General features: G+C 42.8%; 1 protein-coding gene across 1 annotated transcript in view; it reads left to right on the forward strand.

Annotated features, from left to right (window-relative positions):
• LOC147725232 (vomeronasal type-2 receptor 116-like) overlaps nucleotides 1–17398 on the forward strand; it is an 81150-nt gene that overhangs the window by 23895 nt on the left and 39857 nt on the right. Inside the window, exon 2 of the mRNA XM_086918219.1 lies at nucleotides 16569–16692. Coding sequence (XP_086774345.1) covers nucleotides 16569–16692 — 124 coding nt within the window. The remainder of the gene's footprint in view (nucleotides 1–16568; nucleotides 16693–17398) is intronic.

Here is a 17398-nt window from a genome sequence, read left to right on the forward strand (position 1 = left end):
AATGTACTTGATGGCCATAAAACAACAGATACCTGGTGTAGGGATCAATTTAATATGCACCCCGTATTTTATCTTGGACCAAATAGATAGTCCCCCACTAGGTCGACCCACGGGTGACGGCAGAGCCTTAAGATTGTGGCAGCAGAAGCCCTCAATTGTTGGTGACATTGTACTCCATGTTTCTTGTAGCAACAATATATCACAATTATTATCAACCCACTTAAGCCACTCTGAAATTTTCAATTTAGAATTTAGGCCAGCTATATTCCAGCTAACAATAGACAATACTGAGTCCAAAGGCAAATGAGCAATGGTCTGATGTTGTTTGCTCAAGGTTCTTTGAGGCGAGTTTTCCGGGGCAATCAGGAGTTCGGATACCGGAGAAGAATCGACAAAGGTAGTCGAAGATGGTCAGTCTTGCATATCCAGGTCCGAAAGTGGTGCATATCTATTGTACATTTGTAATGGGAAATAGGGTTGGTGGAATTGCATAGGAGGTGGGCGAAAATGCACAGGTGGTGGTTGAAAATGCATAAAAGGTGCTGGTTGTGAATGCGTTAATGGCACTGTGAATTGCATAGGGGGTGGGCGAGGTTGAGTGGCCGGTTGTCTGTAGAAATAACTCAAGGGTAACATAGTTGCAACAGTTGGAATGGTTGAATAATTGCAATTTCTGTTTAGGAGGTTTCTTACTGTCCCAGGATTATTAAAGTTGAGGACTACGCAGTCACCTTCCTTGTCCTTGAGTAGAGGGCCGACCCACGATACCCTACGCGCAGATATAATCTCTCTAGAGATATCGAAACCAACACCTTTGTGTTTAGTTAGCCAGTCTATGCTCTTATTCCGCAATTGCACCCACGATTCCCCCTGATCCTCCCTCAAGGGCGGGACACCTGCTAGAACCAGAACAAAAGGACAGGCATCCGGTGGCAGATGTAATGCTGGTCCTTGATGTTTAAAAGATTTAGTAAACCCTTGGGAGCCAGTGCCCACATTGTTATTAACCGCTGTCGGTTTTGGAGCTGCACTTAAAATGGTTGGGCCACTATTGTTGCTTGGAGCAGAGATATTAGAAGTCGATGGAATGACAACTGTCCTAGGGGCAGGTATAGGAGTTGGTTTCGTGGATGTGTTAACCTTGCTCATAGCTGGCCCCTTTTTAGTGGTTGTGGGTTTTACTGATAATTGTTCCGTCAATGGAGAGGCAGAAACAGAATTGCTTAATGCCCCACCCGAGGTACTGATGTTAACCTGTTTTTTTGATGACAATATATTGGTTGCATTTTCCAATTCCTTCAAAAGGCGATCTGCTCTAACTTGATCCAAGAAGATTGACCCTTTCCTTTTTGTTTCACCAGTTTTAACCAGGTTATCCAATCTATCAAGTCTTTTAAAAACATTATTAAACTGGCTGATCATTTGTTTTTCAATTCGATTAAAAATAGTATCAACTATGGTTTCTATCATATTTCCATTCTGTCTTGATAGATTAAAATTATCACCCATTATTGTAGTTTGGGTCCATATAGTTTTAGAGTTCCCACAAGAATTAGTGATGGATACATCAGAAAAGCTGTCCAGGTCCGCGGATTCTTTATCCACTTTATCCTCTGTCAAGACGATTTGTACCCCCGAAGATTTGTTTTTATTCCACAGACTTTGAGGTGTAGGTTGGTTTTTGTGGAATACAGACTGTTTTCTTTTATTCGCACTTAACTTGGATGTGCCTCTTTTGCGTTTCTCCCTGCCCGGCTTGTTACTACTGGAGTCGATGATGTCCACATTAATGACATCATCCTGCGAGGCAGTTACCATTGTAGTGACACTCTCTGTCTGAGTGGGTACCGGGGATATCATTGTCAGTGTTGGCTTTGGCGTTGCTGCCACTGGTGATGTCGAGGCAGAAACTTGTGCTGTGTAGATGACAGTATTTTCATCATCCTGAATTATAGGCACATCAACACAGGGATATGATGGTTTTACCACGGTTATTTCTGGATTTATATGTGCATTACCATTGATGCCACTGGAGCTACTTGTGGAAGTTGTTTTGCTATTGATAGAAACCATAGAAAACCTTCGCTCGGTCTCCACTATTTCGTTAAAAGCGGAGTCTATCATTGACTCAAAGGAAGTAATAAGGGAAACCGAGGCGTCAGCAATCTTGTTTTCTACATCATCATTCACGTTGTCGCCCATTTTAGTATCCGTAATAAGTGCTCACCTTTAATAGAGTTGTTAGAGGGGTGGCCCGCCCGTCCACTGCAGTCCACTGACGGCCACAGACGGCCCCGCCCTTGTCCCGGGCTTCTCCCGGGACGCTCCCGCACGCTCCCGCTTAGCGGGAACTAGCCTTTCCTTATATAGGTGGTCCGTATGGTTACAGGCGGGGCGTGTGTCCAGGGAGAGCGGCCAGGTGACGGGAGGCGTGGTGTGCAGGGACTTCTGGGATTTGAAGTCCTGCCCCGCACGCTCGCAGCCCTGGACCTTCACGCACTGGTGCAGCAAGACTCCCCTGTCGTGCTGATGCGCAGCGGGACCCGCGAAGCGGGTTCCGCAAGTTGTAAATCCGATAGCGGGAAGAGAAGGGTCCAAACAAAGTCCACGACCCACAGCAAACACAACCGCTACGGTGCTAAGGTTTCCCGCCTTCTGCTGTCCTCACAAGCCTTTTGATGGTTACAGGCGGGGCGTGTGTCCAGGGAGAGCGGCCAGGTGACGGGAGGCGTGGTGTGCAGGGACTTCTGGGATTTGAAGTCCTGCCCCGCACGCTCGCAGCCCTGGACCTTCACGCACTGGTGCAGCAAGACTCCCCTGTCGTGCTGATGCGCAGCGGGACCCGCGAAGCGGGTTCCGCAAGTTGTAAATCCGATAGCGGGAAGAGAAGGGTCCAAACAAAGTCCACGACCCACAGCAAACACAACCGCTACGGTGCTAAGGTTTCCCGCCTTCTGCTGTCCTCACAAGCCTTTTGATGGTTACAGGCGGGGCGTGTGTCCAGGGAGAGTGGCCAGGTGACGGGAGGCGTGGTGTGCAGGGACTTCTGGGATTTGAAGTCCTGCCCCGCACGCTCGCAGCCCTGGACCTTCACGCACTGGTGCAGCAAGACTCCCCTGTCGTGCTGATGCGCAGCGGGACCCGCGAAGCGGGTTCCGCAAGTTGTAAATCCGATAGCGGGAAGAGAAGGGTCCAAACAAAGTCCACGACCCACAGCAAACACAACCGCTACGGTGCTATGGTTTTAGTCTTATCAAGGTTTATCGTCAGACCATTTTCTTTTGAATAGTCCTGTGTGGCATTTATATGATGTTGAAGGCCTACTTTCGCGTTGCTGTTCAGGACTATGGCGTCTGCTTATAAGAGGCATGGCAATAAGATGTCTCCCAGTTTTGGAGCATGCAAGTTACAGGCATTTAATACCGGTATGAGATCAGCTACAAACAAATTAAAAAGTGTGGGGGCCAGGACGCAGCCTTGTTTAAGCCCTTTGTCCGTTGGAATGCGTCTCGACAAGTGTGTTCCATCGCCCAGCTTAATCTGGACCCAGGTGTTGGTATGCAAGTTTATCAGAAGATTTAGAAGGGATTGGGGGAGCCCCCAGCTATGCAGTTTGGTCCACAATCTGTTTCGTGTTACGTGATCGAAGGCAGCTTTATAATCAATAAAGCACAAGTGTAAGGAGCTCCTAGTAGTTTCCACCTTGTCAAAAAGCGTTGCCATCGTTATTATATTTGTGGTCGTGCCCACGTTCTTTGCAAAACTGGTCTGGTTCAAATGGATGATGGCTTTTGCTTCTGCCAGGCCTGGAGCTCTTCCTGGAGCATTCCCCTGAAGAATTTTGCCTCATTGTCCTGTACTGCAACTAGCCGATAGTTCTGTGGCTCTGTCCTCTCCCCTGACTTGTAAATTGGTGCAATGATGGATTCCCTCCTCGACTCTGGCAGAATATTTGTCATCCTGCTTTCCCAGAACAATAGTTCTAAAGCTTCAGCCCAGAATGTTTACTCTTGCTTATAAAGCACAGGTGGTATGCCATTTGGACCGGGAGCCCCTTCCCTCCTTCCCTTGCCTATTTGCCTTTTTATGATCTTGACTCGATTAATTGGTGAGTCAACAATTAAGATGTCATTTTTGGCTTTATGTTGTGTGAACTGATTTATTCCTGCAGTTGAAGCGCTTATGTTAGGACCTTCGGAAGCGCCTGAAAAGATTCCCCCTTTAATCTAGACTCCGTGGTTTCATAGAAATGAGGCCCGAGATATGTTGTCCAGACTGCCTCCGAAATATTAGAGGTAATTCCCTCGTTGTTAGGGTGAACAAATGTATTTATGGTTCTCCAAAAACTTGCGCTGTTGTTATATTTAATGTCTGCATGTAGTTTTGCCCACAAAGCATTTTATTTGTCCCTTTTTGCATCTTTTTTTTGTTTTTTCAGCAGAGCCTTTTGCTCTCACAATAGATTTAGTTGTATTATATCTTGAGGGTTACGGTTAGCTGTCTCAATGTGCGATAGATAACTCTCTTAGTGCACTTGATTTCTTTCAGTGCTAATTGCGAGATTGAGTTTTCACCGCCGAATCTTTGTTGGATTTTTGGCTTAGTATTTGTTGTATAGGCTGCCATGGTGTCTGTGAAGCTTTCGCACTTTTTAACCTCGTCTGATCCAGTTCTCAATTCAAAGTGATCTTTACCAATTCCCACCATTTTACAGTGTGTGACATTCCCAAATTTAATTCTCTTGAGATTGATAGTATAATCTGCTCCATGAATGGTCCGGCAGTGCTCAAACATGTCAACTGTTGTTCTAAGGTCGATTTCTTGTGGCCGGTGATCGCTCTCACCTTTGTCCCCAAACGAAATAGGGTAATTTGATGGAACAACTCAAGCGAGACAAAAGTGTAGTCTAGTCTAGTGTTTATTTTGGATGCACAATATGTTGCTACTGGGGGATTATTACCTCTTGATCTACCATTTAATGCTCTTAAGTTCAAGTGTTCCAATTCCGCCAAGGCCGACTGTCCCACTTTGTTTGCTTGCTTAAGAGTGGCTCCTCTTGCATTGGAATATTCCAAATTGTATTTTGTATAGACATTTCGGCGTCCGCGGAGGACCCCATTAAGTTTAGGTTTAGGTCTCCTGTTAAAATGAGCTCCGTTGATGGTCCGTCAGTAATGTGAGTTTCTACCAACTTACACATTTCTTTTAATAATTTGCCTTTTCACTTTGGTTGGATATAAACGTTAATTATTGTGATGTTGAGATCAATTGCTCGCATTGAGCCTGACAAGTATACGTTTACAGCAAGAGCTGCAGTTGAGGTAGAACCTAGATCACGGACAATAAGATTGAGTCGGCATGCAACATATATGGCCAAATCCCCCGGAAGATGGCCGTATTTTGCCACAGCTAATGCACTTATATGGAAGCATAGAAATCCTTGCAGATGTGGGGGTTCACTCATCCAGGTCTCTTGAAGAGCCAACAATGTCAAAGGCCCTGATATAGTTGTTAAAGTCCTCATCCGGCAATTTGCTTGCCAGGCCGTTCACGTTCCATGAACATGACTGATGACATTTCCTACTCCAGTGAGTGCAACAGTAGGGAAAGTGTTGGATAGCGTAGGAATTAAAATTACCATTCCAACTCCAGTGAATGCAGCAGTTTGGAAAATGTAGGATCACGTAAGGGTTAAATTATTATAATTATACATTATATTTTTTTTTTAAATAAAGAACATATGAATAATTAACTAAATTATTATTTGTAAATACCTATTCAATTGACTTAGGATTTGCTTAAATAACATTTAAATGCTTCCCATCCTAATCCCCTATAAACACACAACAAGCTACACATAAAAAATAACACAATTAATTTAATTAATACAAATTATTTACCAAATAATAATTAACAATAAATTAATTAACAATTACAATAAATAACAATAAATAATAGTAATTATCATTAACATAATTTTTAATTAACCAATTAATAAACATTGATTACAAATTAATAATAAATTAACAATAAATTAATAATCAATAACAATAAATAAACACATATTAACTAATTAATTACTTCCCACCCTTTTCCTCTATACAGCCACAACCCGCTACACGTTAAAAATAGCATATTTCATTTAGTAAGCAATTAATCAATAAATTAATATTAATTATTATTTAATAATTAATTTACAATACATTAATTATGAATAACAATAAATAGAAATGTATATTATTAGTACATTTATCAACATTAATACACTTATAAATTAACCAATTAACCAATTAATATAAATTGATTAACAATTAATTAACAATAAATAAAAACATATTAATGAATTAATTATACATAAATTAATTCCCACCCTATTCCCCTATAAACCCACAACCCACTCTGATACTAAAGCACAACATTTCCGTTAAATAAATTACTATTTTCCAAACATTTAATTCATATATTTAAAAATAATGAAAAAATGTTAAACATACATATAAAATACATCTTAAACTAGTAAAATACATAACACTAAAAAAACTTGATATTATATACAAATATATTTTTGCTAACAATATTATGTACTTCGATATTACTTACTATGATATTAAAAAAAATCATTATTACTTACCTTAGTGTAGATATTCTTGTCAACGATATTCTTGACTTTGATATTCTGTCCCTCTGATATTAAAAACTCGATGTTACTGTCGGTCGATATTTAAAATTTGATATTTTGACTCCGCACCCCTCAAAGGCATGCTATTGAAAGTGATCACCATAAATGTGGTTCAGAGGTTTTACAAGAGACGATTGCGGACCAAATCTACATGAATGTTTCCACTTCTTTAGACATACAACATCTCAAAAAATGGCTTCACATCATCAAGACATGAATGTCCAGCCCCTACCAGTAGATCAACCCATCCCTGACAGAAATTATGTTATCTGCAAAGGATTACACACATGAAGCAGTTCTTGGCTCCATGACATGAACATGGACATAAACCGTGATGACTTCAAGCCCCAATTTTTACCGAATGGCAAGTAACTTAGATGCTCCCTAGACACCAACTTCTCGCTCAAGGAACACATTCCAAGAAAACATGTTTTGGTACCAGCTCTCTTTTTTAAAGAAATTGCAGTGACTTTAAAACTGCTTTTCAAGTCCTTGTACACATCTGGAGCATGCCAACACCATGCTTGAGACCTCTCAGACTCCACACGGGCACCCCTTAAGAACGTCCTACACCTCCCAGCACAGCTCATACAGGACATGCAGAAATATGAAGAAATATGATCAGCCCCATTCTCGATGAACTCCACTGCCTCCCCTTGTCTCTTTGTACAATCTTCAGACAAAAAAGCGGAATAATTTGCCTTCACAACCAGCACCCCTGCTTATCTTGAAGCTCACAATCTCTGGTCAATCTTGACACACTCACAGCCAGCATACAATTACATCAAGTCAAGTCAAGTCAGAGAATTTATATAGCGCACTACCTACCCAGAGGGTTTCAAGGCACTTAAGGAGGGGTGGGGAATTACTTGTCAAATATCCACGTTTTAAGTTGCTTTCTGAATGTTAGGTGGTTCTGGGTAAGGCGAAGGTAAGTGGGAAGTGAGTTCCAGGTTTTAGCTGCCAGGTAGGAGAAGGATCTACCTCCCATGGTGGTCTTGTTGATGCGAGGTACAGTGGCAAGGGCTTGGTTGGAGGATCGAAGCTGGCGGGAGGGGGTGTAGAAGGACATTCGTGTGTTGAGGCATTCTGGTCCGATTTCGTAGAGTGCTTTGTGTGCGTGGGTTAGGAGCCGGAAAGTGATCCTCTTATTGACTGGAAGCCAGTGGAGGTTTTTCAGGTGACCAGAGATATGTTCTTTACGCGGGATGTCTAATATGAGTCCGGCTGAGGCGTTTTGGATTCGTTGGAGTTTTTTCTGGATTTTAGCGGTAGTCCCGGCGTAGAGGGTGTTTCCGTAGTCCAGTCGGCTCGTGACCAGAGCGTGGGTGACCGTTTTCCTAGTTTCGGTGGGGATCCAACGAAATGTTTTTTTGAGCATGCAGATTAAGAAGATTAAAAATAACAAAATATGGAAGCAGTCATGTTGTGTATATGCACACAACATCTGGAACAATATCCCATATTCTTAAGTACCGTCCCAACGCTGCTAGAAAGGGTTAATACATCCCTCTTTAAAGAATACTACATCACAATGCATTAACCATCCATCAACTTGCTTCCTGCCCATCAGTGACTTTATGATTGTCTTAATTCCTGTCATCCTGCTAGGTTTGTATTAGAAAAACACCATAGACATACATACATGCTAAACCATAGGTTTTACAGTCATTGATCCGTGTATGTAAAATCTGAGTGAGGGACAGTATTCCAACCTTCTCCATCTATACACCTAGGGGCTGCTCTACAACACTTCTCTAATTTAGGAAACACTAAACTATCACTTTTTGACTGCATTATGCTTGATAGATTAAATGTCCTAGTCAGTGTTGAACAAGAGACCGAGTAATTCAACTCTGATATTCCGATGCATGACTCACAATTAGGATTTGGACGTGACACAAAGTTGTTATTTGTATATGTAAATTGTATTATTTATATATATTGTAATGTGATGTGATTTGTTTGTATATTTATGTCACAATCTTTATCACGCTATAAATGTTTGTAATGTGTTGTAATTTATATATGTGATCACTTTTTACATGTATAATGTATTTTCGTATATGTGTCTATACACTACAGTATCAATATAAATATGTTTTTACTATTTGACATATTTGGGAGAACTCTCTTTCTATGGGATTGACAACCAATCATTTGGAGTAAATTCTTTTTTTCATTTTTTGAATGAATAGCCCATGACCAAAGGTTATTTTAGTTGATCAGTAATACTTTCTGTGAGAGGATTGGTAGCAGAACCATTGCTCGTTTATCATATATTGCCCAGGTGCTGTACATTACTGGGTAACCCCATTGTCTCTAAAGGTGCAAGTACTACCCATTCGAACATCAGTGGTCAGGATTGTCATCATGAGTCACCTGAACTACTGTAATGCTCTGCTACTGGAGTCCCCAAAAATATCTGCTGAAGAGACTCCGGAGAATCCAGGCTGCCGCAGCAAAACTTGCCCTTAAGAGACCAAGCCGGTCATCTTCCATTCAGGCTATGGCAGATTTGCACTGGCTCCCAGTGGCTCAAAGGGTACAGTTTAAGTCCCTTTGTTCAGTGCTCAAGGCCCTACACAGACTGGGCCCCAAACCTATACAGAAGATGTTCAGATGGTACACCCCTATTCGTACCCTCCGCTCCTCATCAGCTAATCTGGTGATCATTCCCAAAATAAAGAGGGTAACTATGGGGGGGAGCGTTTGGAGTGGCAGCGGCCCGCCTCTGGAACAGCCTTCCCCCTGAATGGAGACAGATACAGGATCTAATGCTGTTCGGTAAAAAATCAAGACTTGGCTCTTTCCCAGTGCATAACCTCCTCAGTTTAAGGCACAGCCCCTTGAATCAGTAGTTTGACAGCCCCCTTTAAAAATGCTCATACAATACAATTTCATTATAGCCAGCATAAACACCTGCATATATGAAATGTTTTTGACGTTGTGTCTTGGGTCCTAGTAAAAAGTCCCTAAGATCCATGTCTTGTGTGAGTAAAGATAAGTGTTGTTTCACTTCTGCAAGTGTTGAGGTTTCTAGCCATTCTAGGTACAACTGCCCAACACTATAGAATGTCACTACCCCTGGATGTTCTCTCTATACATATCGTGGGTCTGGCCTATGTAAACTAAGTACCTCGGTGATGTGCAGGAAATGTTTATGACATGTGTTTATGTCTAAGGGCCAAACCGCCCACTCCTTTCAATTGGGCTCTGTTCTATTGTACTTTAGCATGTCATTAACTGTTACCCCTTACTTTGTAGAAGAATTCTGCCAACCATGTGTTGGTGTTGGAAACCTTGGCGTGTTTATCTCCTTCATTGTGGCTATTCCAAGACCGGATGTCTGTTGCACAGTATAATTCAAAAAGATCATCTGCTGTAGAATGAGGCATGCTCGAAATAGTGCCTCTGTCGCCTGGACTTGCCAGTCCCTTGACCCCCAAATCGATTTCATGTCAATGTTGTCATGCCAGAAGTTGAAACCCTGTTCAGACAATTGTGCCAAAAAGGAAGCAGAGTAAATCTGTTTAGTGTTGGTCAACATCATTTTCAGCGCTGATGTTGGCTCAACCTTCTGATACAATGAGGCTGGATCTGTTGTGTTAAACCCTGGAAAAAATGCAAACTTTTGGTGGTGTTGGGCAGAGTTCCCACCGATGGAACACAAATGTACTTGAGGTAAGCATGGGCAGAAAATCCGTTTCGCTCGCGGATTTTGCGGATTTTCGGTAAATTCGCAATCCGCGAGACTTGCGAATCTCCCGCAAAATCCGCAAATCCGCGAGCAGCGGATTTTTCTTGCACTGTTCGCACTGTTCGCGTGAGTTCGCGCCCCGCGAATAAGTGCAAAATTGCAGAAATACGATCTTAGCAAAACTGAAACTACTTACCAGGTTCAAAAGTTCAGGCTCATCATTAGTAGCCATTTCCTGTAGTGCTTCCTGAGGGGCCCCTCCAGAGTTCAGTTGCCAGTTGCAACTATTATGTGACCCTGCTCTGAACCTCAGAATAGTTACACATATGCCAGAAAGGTCCTGAATTACAGCTAAGGGAGACAAGCAGGAGCCAGGCTGGAAGTTCAAATCCATTAATCAGCCCCTAATTCATTATTGTCAGTTGGGGCAGGGCAGGTGTTGTAACTAATTTTGCAACAATGAAAGCACTTAGCAAGTGCAAAAGATCACTAATCAGGAAGCACTAAGGAAGCAGGTGCCAGCTAAAAAAATATTCTGTGACACATTAATCAGCCCCAAATTAATTCAGGTCACTTGAGGCAGGGAAGGTGTGCTTGCGTTGCCATAATAATGTACACTGACTGGACAACCAGAGGGTGCTGTGATGAAACAGAGGGTGGCATGGGTGGGCCAGAGGGTGGCATGAGTAGTCAGAGAGTGGCAGTGGTGACAGAGAGTGGCAGTGATGAAGAAGAGTGTCCCAAACAGGCTGGACACGTAGAAACAACAAGTTCGCGAAACTTGCAACCCGACAGGTAAGTTCGCAATTTGCGACATTGTACAAAACCCTCGCGAACTGGCAGAAACCCGCGCAAACACAAAAAAAAAATCCGCAAATTCGCGAGAATTCACGGATTTTGCGGATTGCGAGTTCGCAAATCCGCAAAATTCGCGAACGCGAGATTCGCAAAATTCGCCCATGCTTAACTTGAGGTAATGAAATCACTTAATGAGATTTTAAATACATGATTAATTTTGAAAAGTTTGGTTGGTCCAAATATGTTAAAATCAACCTTATCCCATACGATACCATCAGGTATAGGAACAGCTGTGATGTTCACTGATGACAAGTCTCTTTGTTCACAATGTGATGATGTGCGTGGCTTCAGGAGGATGTTGACCTTTTGGGATGTGGAATCTTGTTGAAGATAGAGTCGATTAATAAGCATACTAAAAGTCAATACTAAACCAAGCCAGAGAAGAAAAAACATTATCACAGAAAGTTAAATCCACGGTGATACCAGGTATGTCCTTTGAAGAAAGAGAAGAACGTTCTTTAATTCTTGGTTAAAAGGTGTTTTTGCTAGCGTCGTTTCAGGCTCGCTTGGATCTAGTGAAAACGTATCAAAGTTAATGAAATAGCCAGAAGCAGTTGGATCAATTGTTGGAATTGCATCGGGATTAGTTGAAATGGTTGACTCCCCTCGGCGAAGCAATTGGATGTAGACGTCTGCATTAGGTCAAATTGCAACTTGTGAATTATTCAGATTTTTATTTTGAATTTGAATATCTGGTTCAAGTGGAACAAGTTCCATAGCATTGTTGTCAGTCCTTCATTCCTTACAGTTGGCTCTTCAAACGTGATGAGTCTTTCTGTTTGAACCTCTTGTATTGTAGCTAGAGGAGGGTGTCTGCTACAGTGGAGTCCACTAGGCCCACTGTTTAGTATTGGCCACATAGTGTGGTCTGATTTAGTCAATTGAGACAAATGTTTTCTCCTTTTTTTCCGGCAAGAGGCGGTAACAGCACAATTCTTGTTCCATGTACTGCAAGGACTGCTACAGGTTTCATTTTTCAATGACCCCTTGGTATTCAAGTTGTTCTAAAATCTTCCTGACCTTTTTTTTAGCTTTTTTCTATTTTTGGATATTGCTTTTGAGCATTAGGTGAAACTTTTAACGGGAACACGTTCTAGGTTGAGTTTTCATCCCACCCAGCGTGATTTTTGTACAGTGCTGGAGCTAGGGCTACTGCCAACTCCGGCGCATAAGCATGTTTTAAATGAACAGCAACATAGTTGGAAAATGCAGGGAAAATAAAATTTCTCCCCTGGGGCACTCCATTACGAATGCAGGCGGCCTATCTTGCTAACAGGATGTCATAACCAGATGATGAGTTCTTCCATAAAAGAGCTTTTACTTTCCTGGGCTTGTCCCCCTCTAGCCGGAGTGTTACCTCATGTAACCTATGTGGGACGCTCACCCTGGGTCTGGTGTTTGCACCGTGATGTAGTCATTCTATTTGGTCTAATTACATTTGGTTGGACCGCAAGTGTCCTTAAGACAAAGTGTGTTATGTCCCTGTAGAGTTTTATCAAATCTTATCACCTGGCATTGTGCCAATGTTTGGGTGTGGTGTATAGGTCACTAATATCGGCCATGTTGCTCCTGGTATTCCTAAAGGACCAAGCCTAGCTCTTGTTCTTATGTGTGAGAGGGCGCAATTAAACCAGAAAATATGTTCCCGGTATGTAAGCGGAATCTCAATCTCCTGAAACCGATTGTAGACCGCTAGAACTTCATCATGCATGTAGTAATGAAAGGTTTTTGTTACAGCATCTACTGCTTGAAATATAACCCATGAGTAGAATACCTCTATTCTGAAATCTTCGTGTGCCTCAATCACGAATATTACTACACCTCCTGTGGGTGGTAACCCATGTTTGAGTAGATTAACTGTTAAAGTTTGTCTTACTTTGGCTGCAAATTGTATTGCATTTGTATCTTCCTCACCAGACTGATTCAGTCCTTGGTTTAATTATCTCTCCTCGTCAGACATTGTGTCTAAGACACAGAATTACTGTCCAAGAAAATTATGAAAAAGGTTTTATGCAAAGGTTTTTATGCATAATTTTGGGAAATTGTCCTTCAAGCTTGATTAACCAACAGCCAATATATGGGACGTCTGTCCTGCTATGTTGGAGTCCTTTCCCTTGCTTGACTTAGCTACAGTGGAAAGACTTCTTGGGAATCTTAAATCCGGTTCCCCCACAGATGTTGCGCCCCTATCTGTTCTTAAGCTGGCCTCTGAGACTGTTTTCCCAGTCAGGGATGTTATCAACTCTTCACTGGCAGCGGGTTTGGTTCCTCCACTGTGGAAGCAGGCTAGAGTCAAGGCACTTTTAAAAAAAGCCAGTCTAGACCCTGAAGACTGGTCAAATTATTGCCCTATATCCTTGCTGCCCGGGCTGGGTAAAATCGAGGAGAAATATGTGAATTCTGTATTATCATCGTTCATTGAGACCAACGAAGCCTTGCAGCCCACCAAGACGGGTTTTAGAAGTAGGCAGGACACAGAGACTGCCTTGGTTGCCGTGGTCGAGGAAGCTAGGAAAATTGTTGATGCAGGAGGCTGCCCCGCAGTGGTCCTGCTGGACCTTAGCGCAGCCTTCGACATGGTCAACCACCTGCTCATAATCCAGCGCTTGAGGGAAGTAGGAGTCACAGGGACTGCCCTTAAATGGCTCCATTCCTTTCTTGCTGACCGAACCTTCACCGTGTTTGAGGATGAAGCAACCTCTAAACAGATTCCCCTGCAATATGGCGTTCCCCAGGGATCTTCATTGAGCCCCACAATGTTTCACATCTACGTGAGGCCTCTGGCTGACATGGTTCTCCCCTGGGGAGTACAGTTGGTCACCTATGCCGATGATACGCAGCTGGTCGTTTCCCTCTCATGCGCCGATGTAGCAGAGACAGGGATAAATAATCTATCCCCCAGTCTTACTAAGGTTCTTGCATGGATGGACTCCTCCTTCCTAAAGCTCAATGGGTCAAAGACCGAAATCATGATGTTAGGGTACAAGGCCCCCATTAATCAAGACCCTTGGTGGCCTGAGTGCCTGGGCCCCCCGACCTACCCGAAAACCCAAATTAAGAGCCTGGGTGTATGGTTGGACCCTAGTCTGGGTTGTCAAGTACAGGCACGCAAGGTTGCAGATACATGTTATGGTCTGCTTAGAACTCTAAGGAAGGTCCTGGCCCTGCTTCCCCCCGAGGATAGACGCCTCCTTGTCCGAACACTCATTCTATCCCGTTTGGACTATGAGAACGCAGTCTATCTGGATGCACCGCTAGGTAACATCAAAATCTTACTGTCTGTTCAGAACTGTGCGGCCCGAATACTTATGGATGTTCCTGAATGTAGCTCTGCTAAGGCAGCACTGCAAGCTCTACACTGGCTGCCGGTGCAGGAAAGGGTCTGGTTCGAGGCTATGTGTATGGTCCATAAGTCAACCATTGACAACAGCCCGGCCCTTCTACGCCCCATGTTTCTTCACCATCAGATCCCTCGATCTCTCAGATCTAACCACAAAAACCTGCTGATAGTCCCCAGGGTCAAACGGACACGTATGGGTGGCCGATGTTTTTCATTTCATGCAGCCAAATTTTGGAATCAGCTCCCAGACTGTCTCCAGCTGGAATCTAACCATCTTGCCTTCAGGAAACGGTTGAAGACCTTTCTATTTTGGTGATTACTTGTTTTGGTCTAAAGCGCTGGGATGCCTCCGTGTAGCCATGCGCCATACAAGCATGTACTCATTCATTCATGTGTGGCAGAGTTTTTTTTTCTTTTTTCCATTTCCACTTATTCCATACATCACTGGGTTTTGTAAGTAGGGTCTCTGAGTATTTTGTAAATAGAGTCTCTGAGAGTAAGCATGACTGGGCTACTCAGATTCTACTGTTGAGTAAGTGCGCCATGTGTATACCATGGGCAACATTAGACCATGTTGGATGCCATGCAGCGTAGTTCCAATATTACCCTTTTATGCAGGGCCTACGCTGTGTATAGATAACATATACTGTGGGCTTGGTGGCAAACTGACTCTGTACCCCCCACCAAATATGTCAGGCTATGTTTTCGCATTACTTAGCTCACAGTGCAACTAGAATCTCATGTTATCAGAGAGATTTCTTTTTGGCAACCTTAGAACATAATACCCTCAGACTTGTGGAAACAATATACCACTCGTGCATGCTTGTTTTGCTCAGAGAGATACATAGAAGAAACAGTCGAGCGTGTTTACAATAAGGATTTATTGTACCATTGTTCTTATAATGTAAAAGAAGTGCTCTGCTGCAACTGTAACACAGTAGCAGAGATATAGAACCATTTTGCAATAGTCATGAACACATAGATGAATATAGAATGCTTTTATGAAATAAAGTGGGTACTCCTAAGATGCCTGTCTAGATGTAGCAAAGTGAACCTAGCATTTGAGTAGGTGCTATAGAGTCTAAGCTTAAAATCCTAAGAGCCAATAATCTTGCGAGGCTTTAGTCGAAATACCCATACCTGAATAGTGAGAGTGTGCGACTTCGTCCTGGACTTGAGCTGTATACCCCGCAAGGGATCGTCAGACCACTGTCAGCTGGAGCGATGGCATGCCGGAGCTGCAGCATCTCTGGTAAGTGTGTCAGCCATGAAGTCTTGGTTCCCTCCTGCCTACTGAAAGCAAGAGGTGCTTTATTTATACAGTCCATGTGCATATGTTACCCACTGTTCAGTATAAGGATGACGTTGGGGATTAAACCTTGTGCGTCGATGGGAGAGGTGAAGTGTACCTTCTGGAGAGTGTACTCATCAATTATTCATATGTGTGAAGGATGACGTCTTAGCAATATCAATCAGGCAGAACCCACCCTTGTCATTGAACTAGGTGAAAGGTTAGTCCATAAAAGGCTGCAGACCTTGTAAGGCGTGATGCCCTTCTAAGGCATTCTGACCTTATTTGGAATTATGTCCTTATAAGGCTTGTTCATGTGAAATAACAGGAGCTGATGTAGGGAATGTGTACGATGTTCCCTGGACCTATAAGAGGGTACCTATATGAAATATAACACAGTCCCCTTTTCCTTTTTTCTTCAAAGATTCCTCACTCTACAGTGAGTGCTGCCTCCCTGGACCATCAGCTCAGACTTTGCATCTAATCTCTTTTATTCACTCTTTCCCCACAGATTCCTTGATCTGTTAACAGTGAAAGATGTCATTGGGCCCTCAGTTCGGACTTGACATCTAATCTCTTCATGTGTTCCCTTTTTATTCACAGATTCCACACTCTGTCTCTTGTCAGAGCCGCTCCTGGGACTTCAGCTCGGACTTTCGGACAATCTTCATCTCTTATTTTATTCCCTCTTTCCTTACAGATTCCTCGCTCTATCTGTAGTGAGAGCTGCATCCCTGGGTACCGAAAGGCTCCAATAGAAGGGAGGCCCACCTGCTGTTTCAACTGTGTGCCGTGTGCCGAAGGGGAGTTTTCAAACAAGACTGGTGAGACAATACTTTTTACTTCGTACGGACCTGAGCACCATTGTGCAAAGTACTCAGTACACAGCTGCTATTTTTTCAAAGAATGAATTGTTTAGCACTTGGAAGAACATCTCAAAAATACTGACACAGTAGAAGGAACACATGCATGTACAAATATAGCTGTTAGAATTCTTAACAAATGGACTGAGTAGGTAGTTATTGTGCTAGCTCTTGTGTCAATATTATTTAGTATGAGTTGAAGTGGGTGTGCCTGATAATATCATCTAACATAAATATTTTGGCATAAAAATTATATATAAACATATCCCTCTTGTGGGTGTAGATTATGTGTGATTAACTGCAATGGAGCCATATCTTGTAAGAGCTATCTTGGATACAAAATTATTTCTGAACAATATCAGGGCCACAATCTTCTGGCACCAAACCAGCACAGTATGTTACTTATTGTAAGATTTGTAACACATTTTTCTTGTCTCTCAATCTGAAAACGGGACTGGACCGAGCCTTGTTATGTGATTTTGATGTTGTAGGGTGCCTTTAAACCAGAGCTGATGGTCTTGTTAAGTTAATGGAATTTCAACGTCCTCGTAAGAAACCAATTCCGCTGGAGGTTCCTCCACTTTGTAGTAGTCAAACTTGTGTGTTCCTGCATCTGCTTCAGGGAACTGAATCCATGAATAGAATACCACTGTCTGCCGATATTAAT

The sequence above is a fragment of the Lissotriton vulgaris genome, chromosome 4_1 (assembly GCF_964263255.1).
Source record: "Lissotriton vulgaris chromosome 4_1, aLisVul1.2, whole genome shotgun sequence".
NCBI classification, from domain to species: Eukaryota; Metazoa; Chordata; class Amphibia; order Caudata; family Salamandridae; genus Lissotriton; species Lissotriton vulgaris.